This window comes from Atheta coriaria, unplaced genomic scaffold (genome assembly GCF_025399875.1).
Source record: "Atheta coriaria isolate IRGN ID8LTWV9N9 unplaced genomic scaffold, Caltech_Dcor_3.1 hic_scaffold_4_pilon, whole genome shotgun sequence".
Lineage (NCBI taxonomy): Eukaryota > Metazoa > Arthropoda > Insecta > Coleoptera > Staphylinidae > Dalotia > Dalotia coriaria.
Genome location: NW_027045446.1, coordinates 10,871,333 through 10,886,863, shown reverse-complemented (window position 1 = coordinate 10,886,863; position 15,531 = coordinate 10,871,333). Strand labels below are relative to the sequence as shown.

Sequence of the window (15,531 nt, the reverse complement as noted above, 5' to 3'; positions counted from 1 at the left end):
CTTGACCACGCCAAGGTAATAAGACGCCTGTGGTGCTATGAATTAATATTATGCGTTCCTTTATAGATATAAAAACTTTCAACATTCAATTTACGTTATCAGGCATTAAATAATAACAAGAAACCGGCAACTTTATTTAGAGCAATGACTCTCAATTAAACACTTCTATCTCTACTGTTATTATGTACTGTGGACGTGACATCACACGAGTGTAAAGTACTGGGCCAGTGTTTGATTAAAATTTAAGTTGAAAGCTAACAAGCAAACACTCGTAGTACGTGAGATACAAATTCGCCACATAAAAATAAACGTTCCAATCGCTAAGTGTCTAGTATATCTGCGAGTTATAAACTTGCTCATAAAAATAAGCATTGAAAATGTCAACAAACCGTGAGTTTCCAAAGATCTACTTTGAATTCGAGGGACGCAAAGTTTTCAACGGCCAGAAACGCAAATACTGGATACAGGATGCGACTGAAGACATGCTTCAGGAGGTTGAAGATCTAGTTGTGAACTACTTTTTTGCCTCTTCGCCAACCATGAAATATTTGAGTAGGAATTATTCATTATATATTATTCCAACAAGTAAGGATTGCTTTAATTTGTTGTCTATTTATAGAGGTTCTTGAGGATCCCGTAACTCTTGCCGAATTTCGACTTGTGTGGCGCAAGGTTCTGCAAGAAAAACTCACGTTAGTTTGCTTAACAAAAGTCGACCAAAACAACACAAAACTTGCCGGTTTCAATGTATTATCCGAAAGTATTGCCAATGTTAAAAGTGACTATAACGTAAATCTATAATAATCATCAATATTAAATTTAAAAATTAAAAAGAAACCGTTTTCTAGTTTCAAGGAGCAAGTGCACAGAAGTTATTTAAAATTCTTACATGGATCGAAAGCCAAGGGAATTTTCACAAAGAGTTCAAGTTTGATCGTGTAATGAAAGGAATGGGTTTGTATGTTTTGGAGGACTACCGTGGTGAGGCACTTGGGGAACGTATTTTGGAAGCTCGAGAACACATATGTCGGCATGTGGGTATACATGCAACATTGACTGGTTTTACTTCAGTTATATCGCAAAAATTGGCAGCCCGTGTTGGATTTCAGGATTTCTATGCTATTGACTATGAAGAACTGGGCAGAATTGATCCTGCAATGCATATTCCTGATATTCAGAACCATAGCAAAGTGTACAAATCTATGTATAAGATTTATAATTGATTATTCAATAGAAACCACATTTTAATTACCCAATATTTCAATGTTTCTTATTATCCAAGAGTAGAACACAGTCGGTAGCAGGATATTCCGGTAAATTTAATTCATACTTGTGTTCTAAAGCAGGCGGTACAAACCTACCACCAAGATAATGATATTTTCCTTTAAAGAACTTAGCACATTCTTTTGGTGCAGTTAGGGATATTAACAGTTCTGGTTTAATTCCTCCATCAGAAGGTGGACCCTTTTCAACATCCCAGCCACTAGGAATATCAATGCTAAAATATTATCATTTAATTAAAATAAAAGGAGAGTATATACAGTTAAACCACCTTGCAATAGGAACTTTTGTTCGCTTCAAAACCTCCATTACAGCATGATATTGTGGCCTAACTGGTGGTTTAAAACTAAATCCAAATAAAGCATCCACAATTAAACCATAATCTGAATCAACAGGAGTTTTTGACAGGAAATCAATATCCATGTTAGTACATTGGATCACTAGATTATTATAAAGCTCTAGGTCAGTCTGCATCGGACAGTAAACAGTAGTAGGATAACCAAATAACTTCAGATGTCTGGCGGCTACAAGTCCATCACCTCCATTATTCCCTGGCCCACAACAAACCAAGATTTTCTTGCTATTTAGGCTTTTAATTGAGTATGTTTTTGCAATTGCGGTGGCACAGCTCAAACCAGCCAGTTCCATCAATTGGTCCACACTGAATTTGTACTCATTGAAGAGTTCTAAATCCACATTAACGGCTTCTTCTTGTTTGAGATATTTCATTGTGCACTTTTGATTCACACTTTTATGTAGAATGCAGTATGATCTGTTGAACAGGAGGCAGTTAATTAAACTCCAATGTTTCATAACCTGCTTGTCATTAAAAATTTTAAATTAATTACAGTATGTAAATGGTGGGAGGATAATACAACTCTAATGAAGCGCATAATGAACTTATTATGATACAATGTATACAAGGCTTAAGCATTTATAATGCGATTTCATGCTACAGATAACATGCAAATGTTTACGTTACCTTTTAACATTCTGGTCATCAAGCTGTTGTTTGTTACTTAACCTGTTCAGTCAAATACATACAAATTCGACTCGGTAGTCAGGAAGCCCGTACGCCACATAAGCTCCACATCCACATTGCCGGCACATTAGGCCGCGTCTCGTGATAAGAAAGCGTTGCTGATGTGTAAAAAATATTCATCATATTAAACTCACCCACATTCATTCTTAGTATTATCAACAGATAAAAGTATTCGACCAAATTACAATGCGTGGCGCACGATATTTTATACTGCTCGCCACCTTTGCGTCTTTTGTATTCGCGGTTGCACGAAGCGAACTTGAACGCGTTAGTGATGATGAACTCATGAATTTAATCCGCACAGAGAAATATGTTATAGTATTATTCAGTAAGTACTTTCTCAGTTGATTTTTGATGGTATGGTTGCTTTAATTTCTTATTTTTTAGCTGCACATGATTGTGATCCCTGTGACAAATTTGAGAATGAAATGCTTGGTCTTCGAGAGCATCTTGTAGATGCATTGGGTGCTTGGATTGTTAAAGCTGAGGACAGTCAGATGACAAGGCTGTATAGTCCTACCCGAGAACCAGCATTGGTCTTCTTTAGACATGGTGTTCCACTACTTTATGATGGTATTGTTTCATATTTTGCTTTAGATGTAATGCAAAATTTATATTCATTATAATGATAGGTCCATTGAATGATGAGTTAATTCTTCACACATTAAATGATAATAAGGAACCAAGTGTGAAAGAGTTAACAGATGAAAACTTTGAGCATTTGACACAAGTTTCAACTGGAGCTACAACTGGTGATTGGTTTGTCTTGTTGTAAGTACTTGAAGTTATTATACAGATATTGTTGAAATTTATAGTTAATTTTATAGTTTCACGAATGATTGCGTGGATTGTCAACGATTGCAAGCACGTTGGGAGGCGGTAGGTGCACGTTTGAAAACTCGAATGAATGTAGCAAGAGTTAATCGAGGCACAACTGGTGCAGCAACAGCAAGAAGATTTGGAGTTTTCCACGTCCCACAATTTATTCTGTACGTTTTTACGTTTTATTATTAAACCGCCCAACTTGGTTTTTATTTGAGTGGATTTTTTCAGGTTCCGTCAAGGCAAAATGTATAATTACGATATTAGAAACCATGATGTGCAATCATTTGTCTCTTTTGCGCAAGATTGGTATAAAAATGTGAAGTCTGAACGAGTGCCTCTACCAAAATCGCCTTTGTAAGTATAAATGAAGCGTTTTGGTACAGTTTTAATTGTTTTTGTTTGTTTTTTACCTTTAGTGATGATTTGGTTCAAATGATCGTCGATTACCTTAAAGAAAATCCGTCCATGTGGGTGATTGCACTAGTTACAGCTGGAATTGGGTTTGTCGCAGCAATTCTGATGAGGAGGTCGGCGCCGGCACCCAAGAAGAGCAAGAAATCTGACAAGAAGGAAAAATCATCTGGAAAGGAAAAATCAAGTGACTCTACAGAGTCTAAAAAGAAACAAAAATAACTCACCTTTTTATGATATTTCTTCCTTTTTTCTTGTATTATAACAGTATCAAATACAACAATAAATTGTACTTTTCAATTATGGAGTTAGCGTTGTTCTGTGTATTTATTTGAGCGTGTTAATTCTAGAGGTCGCTGCGATGCACTTTGGTCGTTTATGTTTTGATTTCAACGCATTCGCGTCACTTGTGTTCAACAAAAAGCGCTCCGGTGTGTGATTGTTTAAAAAACTACCGCTATTACTAGTAAGTACCTTGTGTAAGAAGTGCCCTTTGAGAGAATCATGAGTCGTCGCCGAGTACACGAAGATGAAGATGGATACGGTGAGTATTATCCGTTCTACACACTTATTTTCCTACCTATAACCTAACATAATGCATTTTTATGAATTACAGACCGGGTTTATCGCAAACGCCGGCGAGTCTCTGAAAATCAGGAGATCGAGGACCGCCTGGAGTCCCTAATTCTACGAGTTGGCGAGAAGAGCAGCTCTTCTCTTGAATCCAATCTTGAGGGTTTAGCCAGTGTGCTTGAAGCTGATTTAGGCAACTTCAGGGCAAAGATACTTAGAATTCTAACTGATTGTGCTATTAGAATGCCAGAAAAATGCACAATTTACACCACTCTTGTCGGTTTACTGAATGCAAAGAACTATAACTTTGGTGGGGAATTTGTTGAGTTTATGGTTAAGACTTTTAAAGATTCCTTAAAGTCTTGCAAATGGGATGCAGCCAGATATGCACTTAGATTCTTAGCTGATTTGGTTAATTGTCATGTGTTATCAGCTGCATCACTTCTGCAATTGCTAGACAATATGATTGATGCAGCCAATGAGGATAGTGTGCCTCAAGTCAGGAGGGATTGGTATGTTTATGCGATTTTATCAACTCTTCCATGGGTTGGCAGAGAGTTGTACGAAAAACGCGAGCGTGATTTGGGTAATTTACTGGTCGCGATTGAAGTTTTCTTGAACAAACGCAGCAAGAAACATCACAATGCTCTCAGGGTTTGGTCTGATGACAATCCCCATCCTCAGGAGGAATATCTAGATTGTCTTTGGGCACAGATACGTAAACTAAAGCAGGATAACTGGCAGGAGAAGCACATCCCTCGTCCATATCTCGCGTTTGATTCGATTCTCTGCGAAGCTTTGCAGCATACTCTGCCACCGATTATTCCTCCACCTCATGAGGACAGCTACAGTTACCCGATGCCTTGGGTAGTCTTCCGAATGTTTGATTATACTGATTGTCCAGAAGGACCAATCCTGCCAGGCACGCACTCAATTGAACGATTCTTGATTGAGGAACACTTACATTCGATCATCGAATTGTATCACTTGGAGAGGAAAGATTGCGCCGCGCATCTATTGAACTTTCCGTACAAGTCGAAGATCCCATTGGAGTACTGCATTGTTGAAGTGATCTTCGCCGAGTTGTTCAACATGCCAACACCGAGATATCTTGAAATTGCTTATGGAGGTATAATGATCGAACTGTGCAAGCTTCAGCCGTCTACCATGCCACAGGTGTTGGCGCAGGCCACGGAGATTTTGTTTATGCGCATTGATTCAATGAATGTGTCATGTTTCGATCGATTCGTCATTTGGTTTTCGTATCACTTGAGTAATTTCCAGTTTAGGTGGTCGTGGGAGGATTGGGAGGCTTGTTTGACGTTGGATTATGAGCATCCAAAGCCGAAATTTATCAGGGAGACTATGTTACGATCATTACGGTAATGAAACGTATATAAATACAAATGCGTTGGTTTAATTATTTGTTTTGTTTGTGTAGATTGTCATATCATACAAGGATCAAGGAAATTCTGCCCGAGAGTTTCGCAGGATTTATTCCGGAGAAGCCTGAACCTGATTATAAATATGCTAAGGAAGGAACTGGTAAGTGTGTTGCTTATAATTTAGTTTATAACATTTTAAGTTACTGACGATTAGTGCAAAGTATTGTTTTTTGTGTTTAAATTGATAAATAGTGCTTATTACGTTTATTAGTCTTTGCGCCGTAAAATGTTGTTTGAAACATCTAGAATTCATTGGTACCTGCAGCGCCATCAGTAACCTTGGCCTGTCTGCGAATATTCCCCTCCGCTTGTGGCGGATATCAAGTGTTAAAGTGTAGCCTTGAGCGACGAAAGTGCCGAGTTGTACCTGTGTTGCCTAGTAAAACATACAGATGTCTCTAGGCTTCACTCTGTTGACCAATTTGGATCGCAAATATGCAATGTGCTTTCCCATTGCTCCGAGATTACACGCGCTGTATTAACAATTGCTCTTAATTTTTATAGCATCTCAATTTGCATGAGACTAGTTTTATATATACATAGTTGCTGGATATTAATGCTTTTTAAATGTTTTCTGTTATAATAACATAATTTATTGATTACATACGTTGAGAATTAATATATTAATCACTTTTGAATAATTTATGCCTCAAATAATAAGTAAATTCATTTAGCAATATACAATATATATTATACAGTTAGTTAATTGTCGCTTTTACCTGCTTCGTCAATATTCTCAACAATTTTTACCGGTTTAACAACTTTACTCTCTGTTTCCGACTTTGTGCTCGGGTTTGTGCTGTTGTGCGCTTTGATCGCTCCACGATTAGTCCTCGTTATTGTGGCTTTATTCTCCGTTCGTTTCTTCACTTTTCTCACCCGACCATAACTTTTCCGCTTGTATTTATTGCGATTTTGCAAGTTTGTATTACTTGGTGTTTTGGCGTTTCTATTACCATTGCCAACACGCTGAGTTATTTTAGGTTTGGTTACTTCAGGAGTAATTTCAGTGGTCTTGCCTTCCAAATAATCGATAGTTCTCGCATGATTTACGAGCTGCAGGGCAAGATCATCGAAAGCTTTAGTCACGCCAGTTGTTGCTGTTGAGCTTGGTTTCAACTTGTTTTTGTATTTTCTACCATTTGGTCCATACCTAGGTCGCGGAGCTACTTCCGGACGATTACCATTGTGTATGATTTCAATATTTTCGACAAGATCTTGATCTGATTGCGGTTGTTGTGGTGTTTCAGGGTGTTCCGCTTTATATACTTTATAGTCACCATCAGGTTGATGCAGTTCTTTCACTTTAGCTTTCCGGAATTTAAGTTTCTTTACAATCTTTTTACCTCCAGTGCCATTGGAATTATTACCATTTTTATATTTATTATTTACTTCAAAACTTACGGATGTGCTATAGCTTTGACTCGTGCTGGGAATAGTAGTAAATGCTTCTAGTACTCGTGTAGGTGGTACAGTCGAAGCTTCGAAGAAATCTGCGTATATGACCTTGGGACCGGTTTCATCTAATGCGGCTGCAGTACTAGAAGGAGTGTTTTGTATGAAAAACTCATCAAAGACGCTTTCGTCTATGGGTGGCTTTGGTTTGAACGTGGCAGAGTCAAAAACTTCTTTTATTTCAATAGGATTGATGGTGGTGGTTGGTCCTTCAGTTGTACTTGGTACAGGATCAAGAGGATCGAAAACATCGACTTCTTCTTGATTTAAATCTGGAATTAATATTTGTGGTTTGTAGTTTTCTTCATGTAAGATGAAATCGCCCGTGGGTATTGTTGCCGGTGCTTTGGTAGTGGTTGTAGTGATAATTGCATTTGGGTCCCGAGGGAAGAGATCAACATCGTAGTCGTCTATAGCAGGAATCTTGAATGGTGTGCTTGGTTTCGGCAATTTTGTTGGTATAGAGATCGTATGGGCATGGGCTGTTGATGGTGGAGTGTATCTGTCCGTTGATGATGGTACCAGCAAAGTGGTTCCTGTATGGGCTCCTATGAGACCATTTTGGTCTTTGTTTGTAGTGCTTTGACCTCCTTGGGTGACTGTATTTCTATTGGTAATGGGGTTTAATGTAGGTCTAGTCGTAGGTGTGAAAACAGTTGATGGTCTTGTCAAAGGTGGCGGTGGATGGTATACTGGATCTGGTTGACTTGGTTTGAATGCTTGTCCATCTGTGAAGGGTGTTGTTGGTGTGGTTTTGGGATAACCGGGGTGTGTAGGATCTATGAAGAATGTTGGTATTGGTCGCTGATATCCATTTGTTGTTGGGAACGTCACTTTTGTTGTTTCCAAAAGACCAGTGGGCCGTGTAGGTGCTCCAGTTCCATGCTGTTGTGTGGAAATTGAAGTTCTGTGATCATCAATGGTAGTACCTCTTGTCCCTTCGGTATAAATTGTTGTTGGTCTATTAAATACGGATGTAGTACTTGGCAAATATTGAGTTGTAGGATATCTTGTATTAGTAGTGCTACCATAAGTGGTACCCGGTTCGGTACCTCTAATTGGGGTAGTACTACCTGCACCTCTCACAGGTATTGTTGTATCTCCACCTTGGTAGGTACTACCATATTGAGTACTTCCCGGGATTGTACTACTAGTTGGATATCTCATTGGCAAAGTTGTCTTATAGTAATCTGTATTACCAGCATTGGTTTGGTAAATTGTACTATGTCCCGGTTTACCATAGAAGGTTGAAATTGTATTTGCAGTTTGTGTAGAAGGATATCCCAGTGGTTTGGTAAATCCTAATCCAAATGGTGGTGTTACTTTGGTAGAAAATAGGAAAGTGGATGTTGTTTCTCCATCTGATGGACGAGTCAAGCCTACAGTTGTTATAGGTTTTGTTGGTTCTGGACTTTGAGAAGTCATAGGTCGTGTTGGTTTTGGTTTCCTTCTTGTTGTGTATGTTGTCATTGGTTGCGTTGTTTCCTTTTGTTTTGAAGTATCTTGACTGGAGGCAATTGTAAATGATGGTTGAGTTGGTAAATGCGTCATGGGAATTGTGGTTTTAATCGGATATTTTGATGGTTGCGTTGACGCAGGTTTTGTTTGGGTTGTAAAAGTTGTCATTGCTTGAGTCGGACGATGTGTTTGTCCTTTACTGGACTCGAAACCACCCAGTTGTTGGTAAATTGTTTGAGATTTTGTTGGTTGCTTGACTGAAGTTGATGATTGCTCCTGAATATTGTTGGGCGGAAATTGGAAGTTGTTTCTGGTCTAGTTTGAGATGTACTGAAGGTATGTCTTGTTGTATCATAAGATGTTGTCGGCTCTACTGGAGGTCTCGTAAATATCGATGTCCTTGTTGTTTCGATGAATTTTGTTGTTCTGGGACGTTCTGTTGTAAGGGCTGTTGTACTTGTGGTAGGTTTAGTTACTTTAGTCGTGGGTCTTGTTAGTTTTGTTGTTGTTGATGGGATCAGCCATGTAGTATGACTCAAAGGAGGTCTTGTTGGAAGTTCCGAGGTGGTTGTAGGTGTGGTTTTGATTGGAGTTGTTCCTCTCGAAGGAGGCGTAACTTTCGTGGGTTTATACTTTTGCCCTGTTGTACTGGTCTTCTGATGCAATACTTGGAGTAAATTTTTATAGGCTTCTATTTCAGCGTAATCTAAAGTAGGTTGAGCATCCTTCTGAGAGGTTGACGCTGTTTGATCTACAGGAAACTTCTGAGGTAGATAATAATTTGGTAGTTTATTTGTCATTGGTGGTGCTAGCAGTGGAGGTGGTTGATTTATCTGTACCCATTCCCCAGTATTTAATGGCGGCTTATTCTGCCCAAACGGATGTTTGTTTGAATGAACTTTTGGAGGTACAGCGGGATGCGGGTAATGCGGCAATTCCGGATACTTATCATGCGATTCTTTTTGGTTAGTTCCTGTGAAGTATCCATTTTGTGAGTGTCCAGAATGACTCTGCCCAGTTTTAACTACAAAAACATGCCCGGGAATAGAATAATCATATCCTCCATTCTTTGTGACCCATACATGTTTTCTAATTGGAGATACACTATATTCCAACTCGTATCTGACGTCTGGATTACGATGACGAAGGCGTTTTACAGTCCACAATGCAATGAGACGCTCACCCAGCCCGTTATGCAGGTAGATCTCGCACTCCTTACCATAACACTGTCTCAATTCATGACAATCGATGCAATCGTTTGGATGCGGATCTTGCACGAAGCGAAATCCATCGGGATTGGCAAAAAGTTGTCCCCGTGCTAGTATGGCAACGTCTCCGAATGGGGATACTTTTGCGCCTTGTCCAGACATTGGAGCTTGAAGAATCTTTGCGCGTAAATGATTCAAGGTGACGCGTTCTTTGACGAGTGTTTGGTGAGCTGCTTCTCGTAATCCTGGCTCCCAGTTAGTTTCAGGAGCGAGACCAATGTGACGTTTGAAATCTTTGGGTATAGATGAACCATCGTGTGGTCCTGTATTAGTTATAGCTTCATAGAGATCCAAATTTACCGTTATGATCAGTATCTGTAAACCAGATTTAATTTTTTATATGCAAGAAAGAAAAAAGTGAAATGCGATTTATGAGTCGTTGACTTACCGTGATATAATAATTAACATAATCCATTATTAATTAAAATATTATTAGAATAAAAGCGGCGTTGTATAAGTTTTCTATAGTTCTTCGTCGATTTTGTTTTTCCTGACGTCTTGTCTAGTCTAGTTACGTGCTCGATAAATTATTGTCGAATTGTTCGAAGCACAATTTTACATAATTCATTCATTTTCTTCATCAATTCGCATTTTTGCATAATTTTTTCGCAACTTATTCAAATGTAAGTCAAAACGTAAGTTTAGCACCACACATTCAACACTTTTTTGGCAGTTGGTTAATTTGTATGTTAAATTATGTTATGCGCATGTTGGCGCTGTTTCAGTAACGATTTGCAATAGTTTCTCGCACGCGCTTCTCTGTTGCAAGAGTTGTGTGCCACCGGCGCGATGAAATGCAATTAACTGACTGGCGCTTCTTTGCTGGCGCAGCTTGAAGATGGTAGCTTTTTTCGCGTAACATTGAAAGTAGTTGTGTGGTAGAGGTGTGGGGTAAATAAAAAGTATTCAATAATCAAATGGAGTGAAGCTGCCAATTGAATTCTATTCAAATTCACGCTGTGTTTTGAAAATTGATAATTGTGTTATGCGAATATAAATATTTCGTAGTAAATTATTTTTTTCTTTTAATGAGGAGATAATTTATCGAAGAATTGTAGAAATTTCTGTTGGAACTGTAATTTTGTTCGTTGCACACGGAAATGCATCAAATGAATGCAATCTTGTTGCGCACCAGAATGCTCTAATTGAACATCAGTTTCTCAGCGAAATTGCGCACAGATTTACTTTATTAAAAATTTAACGGTTTGCGCAAAGATGCAGTCTTCTGCTAGATTTGGTGTATTAGCTGCAATTCTTTACTTTCCAATGTCAGCGTGACATTTGCGTGCGTTTTTTCGTCTTCTTGTAAAGTTATTATGAAGATTCATTATCGTACCAAGAACAAAAAAAGAAAAGTTTTGATTTCGTGCATCAACGCGAATGCAGAAACCGTAATCGTATTAATTAGTCATTGTTGTTATCAACAATTGTTTTATAAGAATAATAAATACATATTAATGTCAGATTTCAAATTATTATTATTATTAGCTTTATTTATTTGACGGCAAGAATGAAAAGTAATGAAAATGAAAAGTTTTAATTACCAATTAAAAGTAATATATAGTTTTCAGCTGTGGAACAATACATACAATGAATACAGTGAAAAAACTATAAGAAATTGTTTGTTCAATTTAGTTAAAATCATATATTAAATTCTAATTGATAAATGATTAACTGGTATTTTCAATTAAAATTAATTTCATGGAGTGTGCGAATTGTTTGTTTATTGCAGAAAAAAAACACAATAATGTAAATCCGATGAGACTTCTGCTGATAAATCATCGTTAAAATTTCGTAACGAAATAATTTGCACTTCTCTCGACAAACGCTTTGTTGTCGTGTATGTTCACTTTCAACTTTTAATCATGCGCATTCATTTTCATAAATCATTCGCGTATGCAAAGCGCGTCTATTCATTCAACAAGTGTCGGCGTCCGCGGGGAGGACTGAGAAATGCGAGGAGGCGAAGAAAGAAAAAGAAAAGTGACGCCGGGAGATTTAATGAGCTAATGAGTGGTTTACGTTAAAGCGCATTGGGTTTTAAAGAATCCGCGCCGCTTAATTGTCTGCCATGCAGGCGTCAGTGAAGCCTGTGAACGCTAATGAATGAATAATGCCAGTTACCGTACGCAGATGCATGTTATAAAATAATAATGAGCTGGTAATTAATAACGAACGCTATTCGTGTATGGGATTTTAAATTTTTTCACGGTCAAGTGCAGTGGATAAAAATATAGTCTTTATTATTCATACTAATATTTATTTTATTCATTTAATAATATAGTAACAGTGAAATAGAATAGAAAAAAATGTGCATTCTGAATAGATTTGATTTGTGAGTTGCACAAGATATAAATTCATGTTTATAGTTCTTTTTAAATTAAATATTTTAATTATACAATTAAATTTGGTGTTCATAGGTGTTCATAGCCTTATTAACAACAATTTTACACGATTAAGCTTTAAGTTTTATTCTCACAGTTGACCGCAATGTTTGTTTACTTGTTTAAGACAAAGGGAACAAATTTTTGTTAATATTGTCTTGGTTGGTATTGTTGGAGTGTTGGGAAGCTTCGTGGTGTTGCGCCACAATAAAATCACCAACCATGCAAGGGCAACCGATGCGTGCGCTTCGATCTTCTCGTTTTCCGTTGCAAGAAGCCTTCTACTGTCGGAGAGAAAAGCATTGGGTTTCTTCGCGCTGTAGTATGTGCAAACGTAATTCCTCGCTGCGGTTTCGCTTACAACGGGAGATCAGCTCGAGATAACGCCGCCGTCACTATTCAATGAACATGCGAGCAGTGAACAAATTACGATGCACGAATACCACTAATCTTGGTTGTTAAACGAAGAAAAAGAGACGAGTGCCAAATTTGTCATTTCGAAAGAAAAAATTAAATTTTTGTACAAATACCTAACGTTTCAAGTAAACAAGAAAATTTTGTTTTACTTTAAATAGGAAGTTTTATAAAATTAGATAATATAGTTCTAGTTTAAAGATTCCGAAGATACGCGAGTGTTTTATGGCTTTACGTAATATAATTATGGCGATTACGCCTAATTACCATCCGAATTGAATAAAGGCAAGCATTACACCTGCTGCAGCCTTATTGTTTTGGATTTAATTCGTTATGTTACACATTGTTACGCGTAATATGTGTGTCATTCTTCTTTTGTGTTTCTCACATCCGTTTTTGGTTACTTTCTTCTGCTATTTGTGTATACTAAATGCCAGAGCATTGTTTTTGTGATTTGTCGTATTCATTTATCAATTTTAAGAACAAATATGTTTTAGTGAAATGAAAATTTCATAATAAAAAGATTAATATTGTTAATGACATTGATATTTGCATAAATCTCGTTGATGGTGAAATTTATCATTAGCACGTCGTAAACTATTAATATTACAAACAAAAAACGTGAAGAAATCTGGATTGCGAATACTTTTAATAATGTAATAAGATGAACTATACCTGGTAATGTACTCGCTTTCAATTTTAATTGTGGTATAGTTCTTTTTCGCGTTTAACAAAGTTTGAGTTCTACGCCGATGATTTATCAGTTTTATCATCCACAAGTTAATGAAAAATGTGGCAAGTTCCTTGCTGCGCGCTGCGTTCGCGTCCGTTTCATTATTTCATTAGGAAAGACGGAATGCGAATGCGTAGGTAACACGATTTTGCGATTAATATTTTTGTCTTATTGTGGAGTAATACTACATTTCATTATTATGACTATAAACTTGATACATGAACGATGATAAACCCATAATAAATCGCAATAAAAAAGTTTTAATTTGCTTTCGTAATATGCGAATTAATGAACATTTAACGACTATTAACATGACAGAAAATAACATAAAAAACGGTAGATGGTTTCTATTATTTACTAGTCATTTAAACTTTTTTCTATTGTGAAGGAAGAATATTAATATGTAATAACGACGCACCTCTGCGATTCTTGTCTTGGATGTTGCGCGTTTGTAATTATGAAATGCCGTTTTGTGTGCACGATGCGCGTTTCCCTTTTTCATTATGAATTTTATATTTTACTACGTAGCAAAGCACGCACTAGTAAAGTTTAATCATGTTTTTTATGTTTTGCTACAGGTTCAGGTACGTTACCTGGCACAGCAGCTGCACATCAATTGGTCGTTTCAATCAGGCAGAAGTGCACGCCTGAAGAAGTGATCAGTGTGCTGAAGGATCTGCCGAATCCCCTCTCGGAGGAGGATGCCGACAGTCGCTTTAATCCGCTCAAGATCGACGTGTTCGTGCAGACGTTATTGAACTTGGGCGCGAAGAGTTTCTCCCACAGCTTTGCGGCGATTTCGAAATTCCATTATGTCTACAAGGTAATTTCAACTATCAATTCCTGAGCAAACAATACATTAACAGCATGCATTTCAAAAAGACACTTTAATTATTCCGTTAAAGAATTGAGCATCATTCGCGAAGGTTTCACCAAAATGAATTGGTAATTTATTCAATTTATTGCTATCTTAATTTGTTTAATTTGTATATCGGGTCAAGATCGAGACTGAAACTACATTAGCGTAACACAATCTTAACATAATTAACAAAATTAAGACAATTGCCAAATTGACTTGTTATATGTAGATATTAGCCGAATCTGAAGAAGCACAAATCTGCATCTTGCGCAACATGTTCGAACTGTGGCACAATCATCAGCAGATGATGGTTGTATTGGTGGATAAGATGTTGAAGACGCAGATTATCGAATGTGCTTCTGTCGCCAATTGGATTTTCTCGAAGGAGATGGTTTCGGAGTTCACCAAAAACTACATCTGGGAAATTCTGCATTTGACAATTAAGAAAATGAATAAACACGTAATAAAACTAGGTGGTGAGTTATCCGAAGCAAGAGAAAAACTAGCCAGGGCGGAGTCTAGCTCCAGTGAGAGCGAAGACGATGATGAAGACTCCGGTAAAAAGAAAGAAACAGATAATGAGAAGCCCACCGAAGAGATGGTCGAACGCATGGAGGAGAAATTGGAGGCGGCACAGGCCGATCAAAAGAATTTGTTTTTGATTGTTTTCCAACGTTTCATCATGATTTTATCGGAGCATTTGGTTAGATGCGACACGGATGGTAGGGATTACAATACGCATTGGTACAGGTGGACTATCGGAAGGTTACAGCAAGTATTTTTAAGTGTAAGTGATTTTAACGTTGTTTATTTATCATATGCGATTATATGGAATGTTTTACCGCTTGATTTAACATTGTAGCATCATGAGCAAGTCCAGAAATACAGTTCAACATTGGAGACTCTTTTGTTCACGCAAGATTTAGATCCACATGTGTTGGAAGTGTTCCAACAGTTTGTCTCACTGCAGTCGTAAGTATCTAAGGAGTGCGTCGTTTGTGAATAATTTTTAAGTAATTTGATGCTAAATAAAGCACATACTTTTTATGATTTAGTAATAGAGAATACGATTGTATTATGAACAATTAGTTTTCTTTTTCGTTTTCAAATTTTATTGCGAATAAAATATAAAATTATTCTTAAACATCAATATTATCGAGAAACCAGGATTTGAGTGCATATATTTTGTGGTTAATTTAAATTTAACATGTATATATTATTGTTTATTATTTAATTGATTATGCAGCTTTAGCAGCAAAGACAGCAGCAATCATATCTGCTCCTTTTTTATCGATATCATCAAATCCAGGCATTTCTTTCTTCATTATCTTATACCAGGCCATTACGTTTGCATATGGACTTAGATCAACTTTAACTGCCTAA

The 15,531-nt window shown here is 37.3% G+C and overlaps 6 protein-coding genes across 14 annotated transcripts in view; 3 read left to right on the top strand and 3 right to left on the bottom strand.

The window, feature by feature from the left end:
• Positions 1 to 130: 130 nt before the first annotated feature.
• LOC135791272 (uncharacterized) lies at positions 131 to 1,258 on the top strand. Its single transcript, XM_065301626.1, has 3 exons — positions 131 to 552; positions 620 to 789; positions 849 to 1,258. Exons 1-3 carry the CDS (start codon positions 378 to 380, stop codon positions 1,221 to 1,223), a joined length of 720 nt encoding a protein of 239 aa, XP_065157698.1. The 5' UTR covers positions 131 to 377; the 3' UTR covers positions 1,224 to 1,258.
• Positions 554 to 2,397, bottom strand: LOC135791271 (NAD(P)H-hydrate epimerase-like). Of its 7 annotated transcripts, none has more exons than XR_010547991.1 (5): positions 2,264 to 2,397; positions 1,553 to 2,097; positions 1,253 to 1,498; positions 890 to 1,167; positions 554 to 795 (listed from the first exon to the last, which is right to left on the bottom strand). XR_010547991.1 is itself a non-coding variant. In XM_065301624.1 (4 exons), the coding sequence occupies exons 2-3, from the start codon at positions 2,092 to 2,094 to the stop codon at positions 1,261 to 1,263; spliced, it is 780 nt and encodes a 259-aa protein (XP_065157696.1). In that variant the 5' UTR covers positions 2,095 to 2,097; positions 2,264 to 2,397; the 3' UTR covers positions 554 to 795; positions 1,253 to 1,260. The 7 variants fall into 7 exon arrangements, 4 of the variants coding, with proteins under 4 accessions (XP_065157696.1, XP_065157694.1, XP_065157693.1 ...); XR_010547990.1 differs by having other exon boundaries at positions 890 to 1,152; XR_010547992.1 differs by lacking the exon at positions 890 to 1,167 and having other exon boundaries at positions 554 to 675; positions 738 to 795.
• A 112-nt stretch (positions 2,398 to 2,509) lies between these two features.
• Positions 2,510 to 3,859, top strand: LOC135791270 (protein disulfide-isomerase A4). Its single transcript, XM_065301620.1, has 6 exons — positions 2,510 to 2,651; positions 2,711 to 2,896; positions 2,956 to 3,094; positions 3,151 to 3,312; positions 3,377 to 3,502; positions 3,565 to 3,859. Exons 1-6 carry the CDS (start codon positions 2,510 to 2,512, stop codon positions 3,779 to 3,781), a joined length of 972 nt encoding a protein of 323 aa, XP_065157692.1. The 3' UTR covers positions 3,782 to 3,859.
• A 78-nt stretch (positions 3,860 to 3,937) lies between these two features.
• On the top strand, positions 3,938 to 15,292 carry Cbp80 (Nuclear cap-binding protein subunit 1). Its single transcript, XM_065301616.1, has 6 exons — positions 3,938 to 4,103; positions 4,176 to 5,514; positions 5,574 to 5,677; positions 13,868 to 14,112; positions 14,378 to 14,935; positions 15,011 to 15,292. The coding sequence occupies exons 1-6, from the start codon at positions 4,064 to 4,066 to the stop codon at positions 15,122 to 15,124; spliced, it is 2,400 nt and encodes a 799-aa protein (XP_065157688.1). The 5' UTR covers positions 3,938 to 4,063; the 3' UTR covers positions 15,125 to 15,292.
• LOC135791274 (mucin-2-like) lies at positions 5,800 to 10,552 on the bottom strand. Its single transcript, XM_065301630.1, is given in 3 exon segments — positions 5,800 to 8,647; positions 8,650 to 10,073; positions 10,147 to 10,552. Coding segments are annotated over 3 exon segments (3,819 nt in total). The 5' UTR covers positions 10,174 to 10,552; the 3' UTR covers positions 5,800 to 6,279.
• LOC135791273 (glutathione S-transferase 1-like) overlaps positions 15,238 to 15,531 on the bottom strand; it is a 58,752-nt gene continuing 58,458 nt past the window's right edge. For all 3 annotated transcript variants that reach the window (XM_065301628.1, XM_065301629.1, XM_065301627.1), the window contains exon 6: positions 15,238 to 15,527. In XM_065301628.1, the coding sequence (XP_065157700.1) occupies positions 15,387 to 15,527 (141 nt within the window). In that variant the 3' untranslated portion in view covers positions 15,238 to 15,386. The remainder of the gene's footprint in view (positions 15,528 to 15,531) is intronic.

Bases quoted from the DNA above. Each gene is read 5' to 3' on its own strand.
- Cbp80 (XM_065301616.1), top strand. From the start codon at position 4,064: ATGAGTCGTCGCCGAGTACACGAAGATGAAGATGGATACG. The intron at 4,104-4,175 runs GTGAGTATTATC...TATGAATTACAG, and splicing joins CGAAGATGAAGATGGATACG to ACCGGGTTTATCGCAAACGC. The intron at 5,515-5,573 runs GTAATGAAACGT...TTGTTTGTGTAG, and splicing joins ACTATGTTACGATCATTACG to ATTGTCATATCATACAAGGA.
- LOC135791271 (XM_065301624.1), bottom strand. From the start codon at position 2,094: ATGAAACATTGGAGTTTAATTAACTGCCTCCTGTTCAACAGATCATAC. The intron at 1,499-1,552 runs GTGGTTTAACTG...ATAATATTTTAG, and splicing joins ACAAAAGTTCCTATTGCAAG to CATTGATATTCCTAGTGGCT.
- LOC135791270 (XM_065301620.1), top strand. From the start codon at position 2,510: ATGCGTGGCGCACGATATTTTATACTGCTCGCCACCTTTGCGTCTTTT. The intron at 2,897-2,955 runs GTATTGTTTCAT...TTATAATGATAG, and splicing joins TGTTCCACTACTTTATGATG to GTCCATTGAATGATGAGTTA. The intron at 3,503-3,564 runs GTAAGTATAAAT...TTTTACCTTTAG, and splicing joins CCTCTACCAAAATCGCCTTT to TGATGATTTGGTTCAAATGA.
- LOC135791272 (XM_065301626.1), top strand. From the start codon at position 378: ATGTCAACAAACCGTGAGTTTCCAAAGATCTACTTTGAATTCGAGGGA. The intron at 553-619 runs GTAGGAATTATT...GTCTATTTATAG, and splicing joins GCCAACCATGAAATATTTGA to AGGTTCTTGAGGATCCCGTA. The intron at 790-848 runs GTAAATCTATAA...ACCGTTTTCTAG, and splicing joins ATGTTAAAAGTGACTATAAC to TTTCAAGGAGCAAGTGCACA.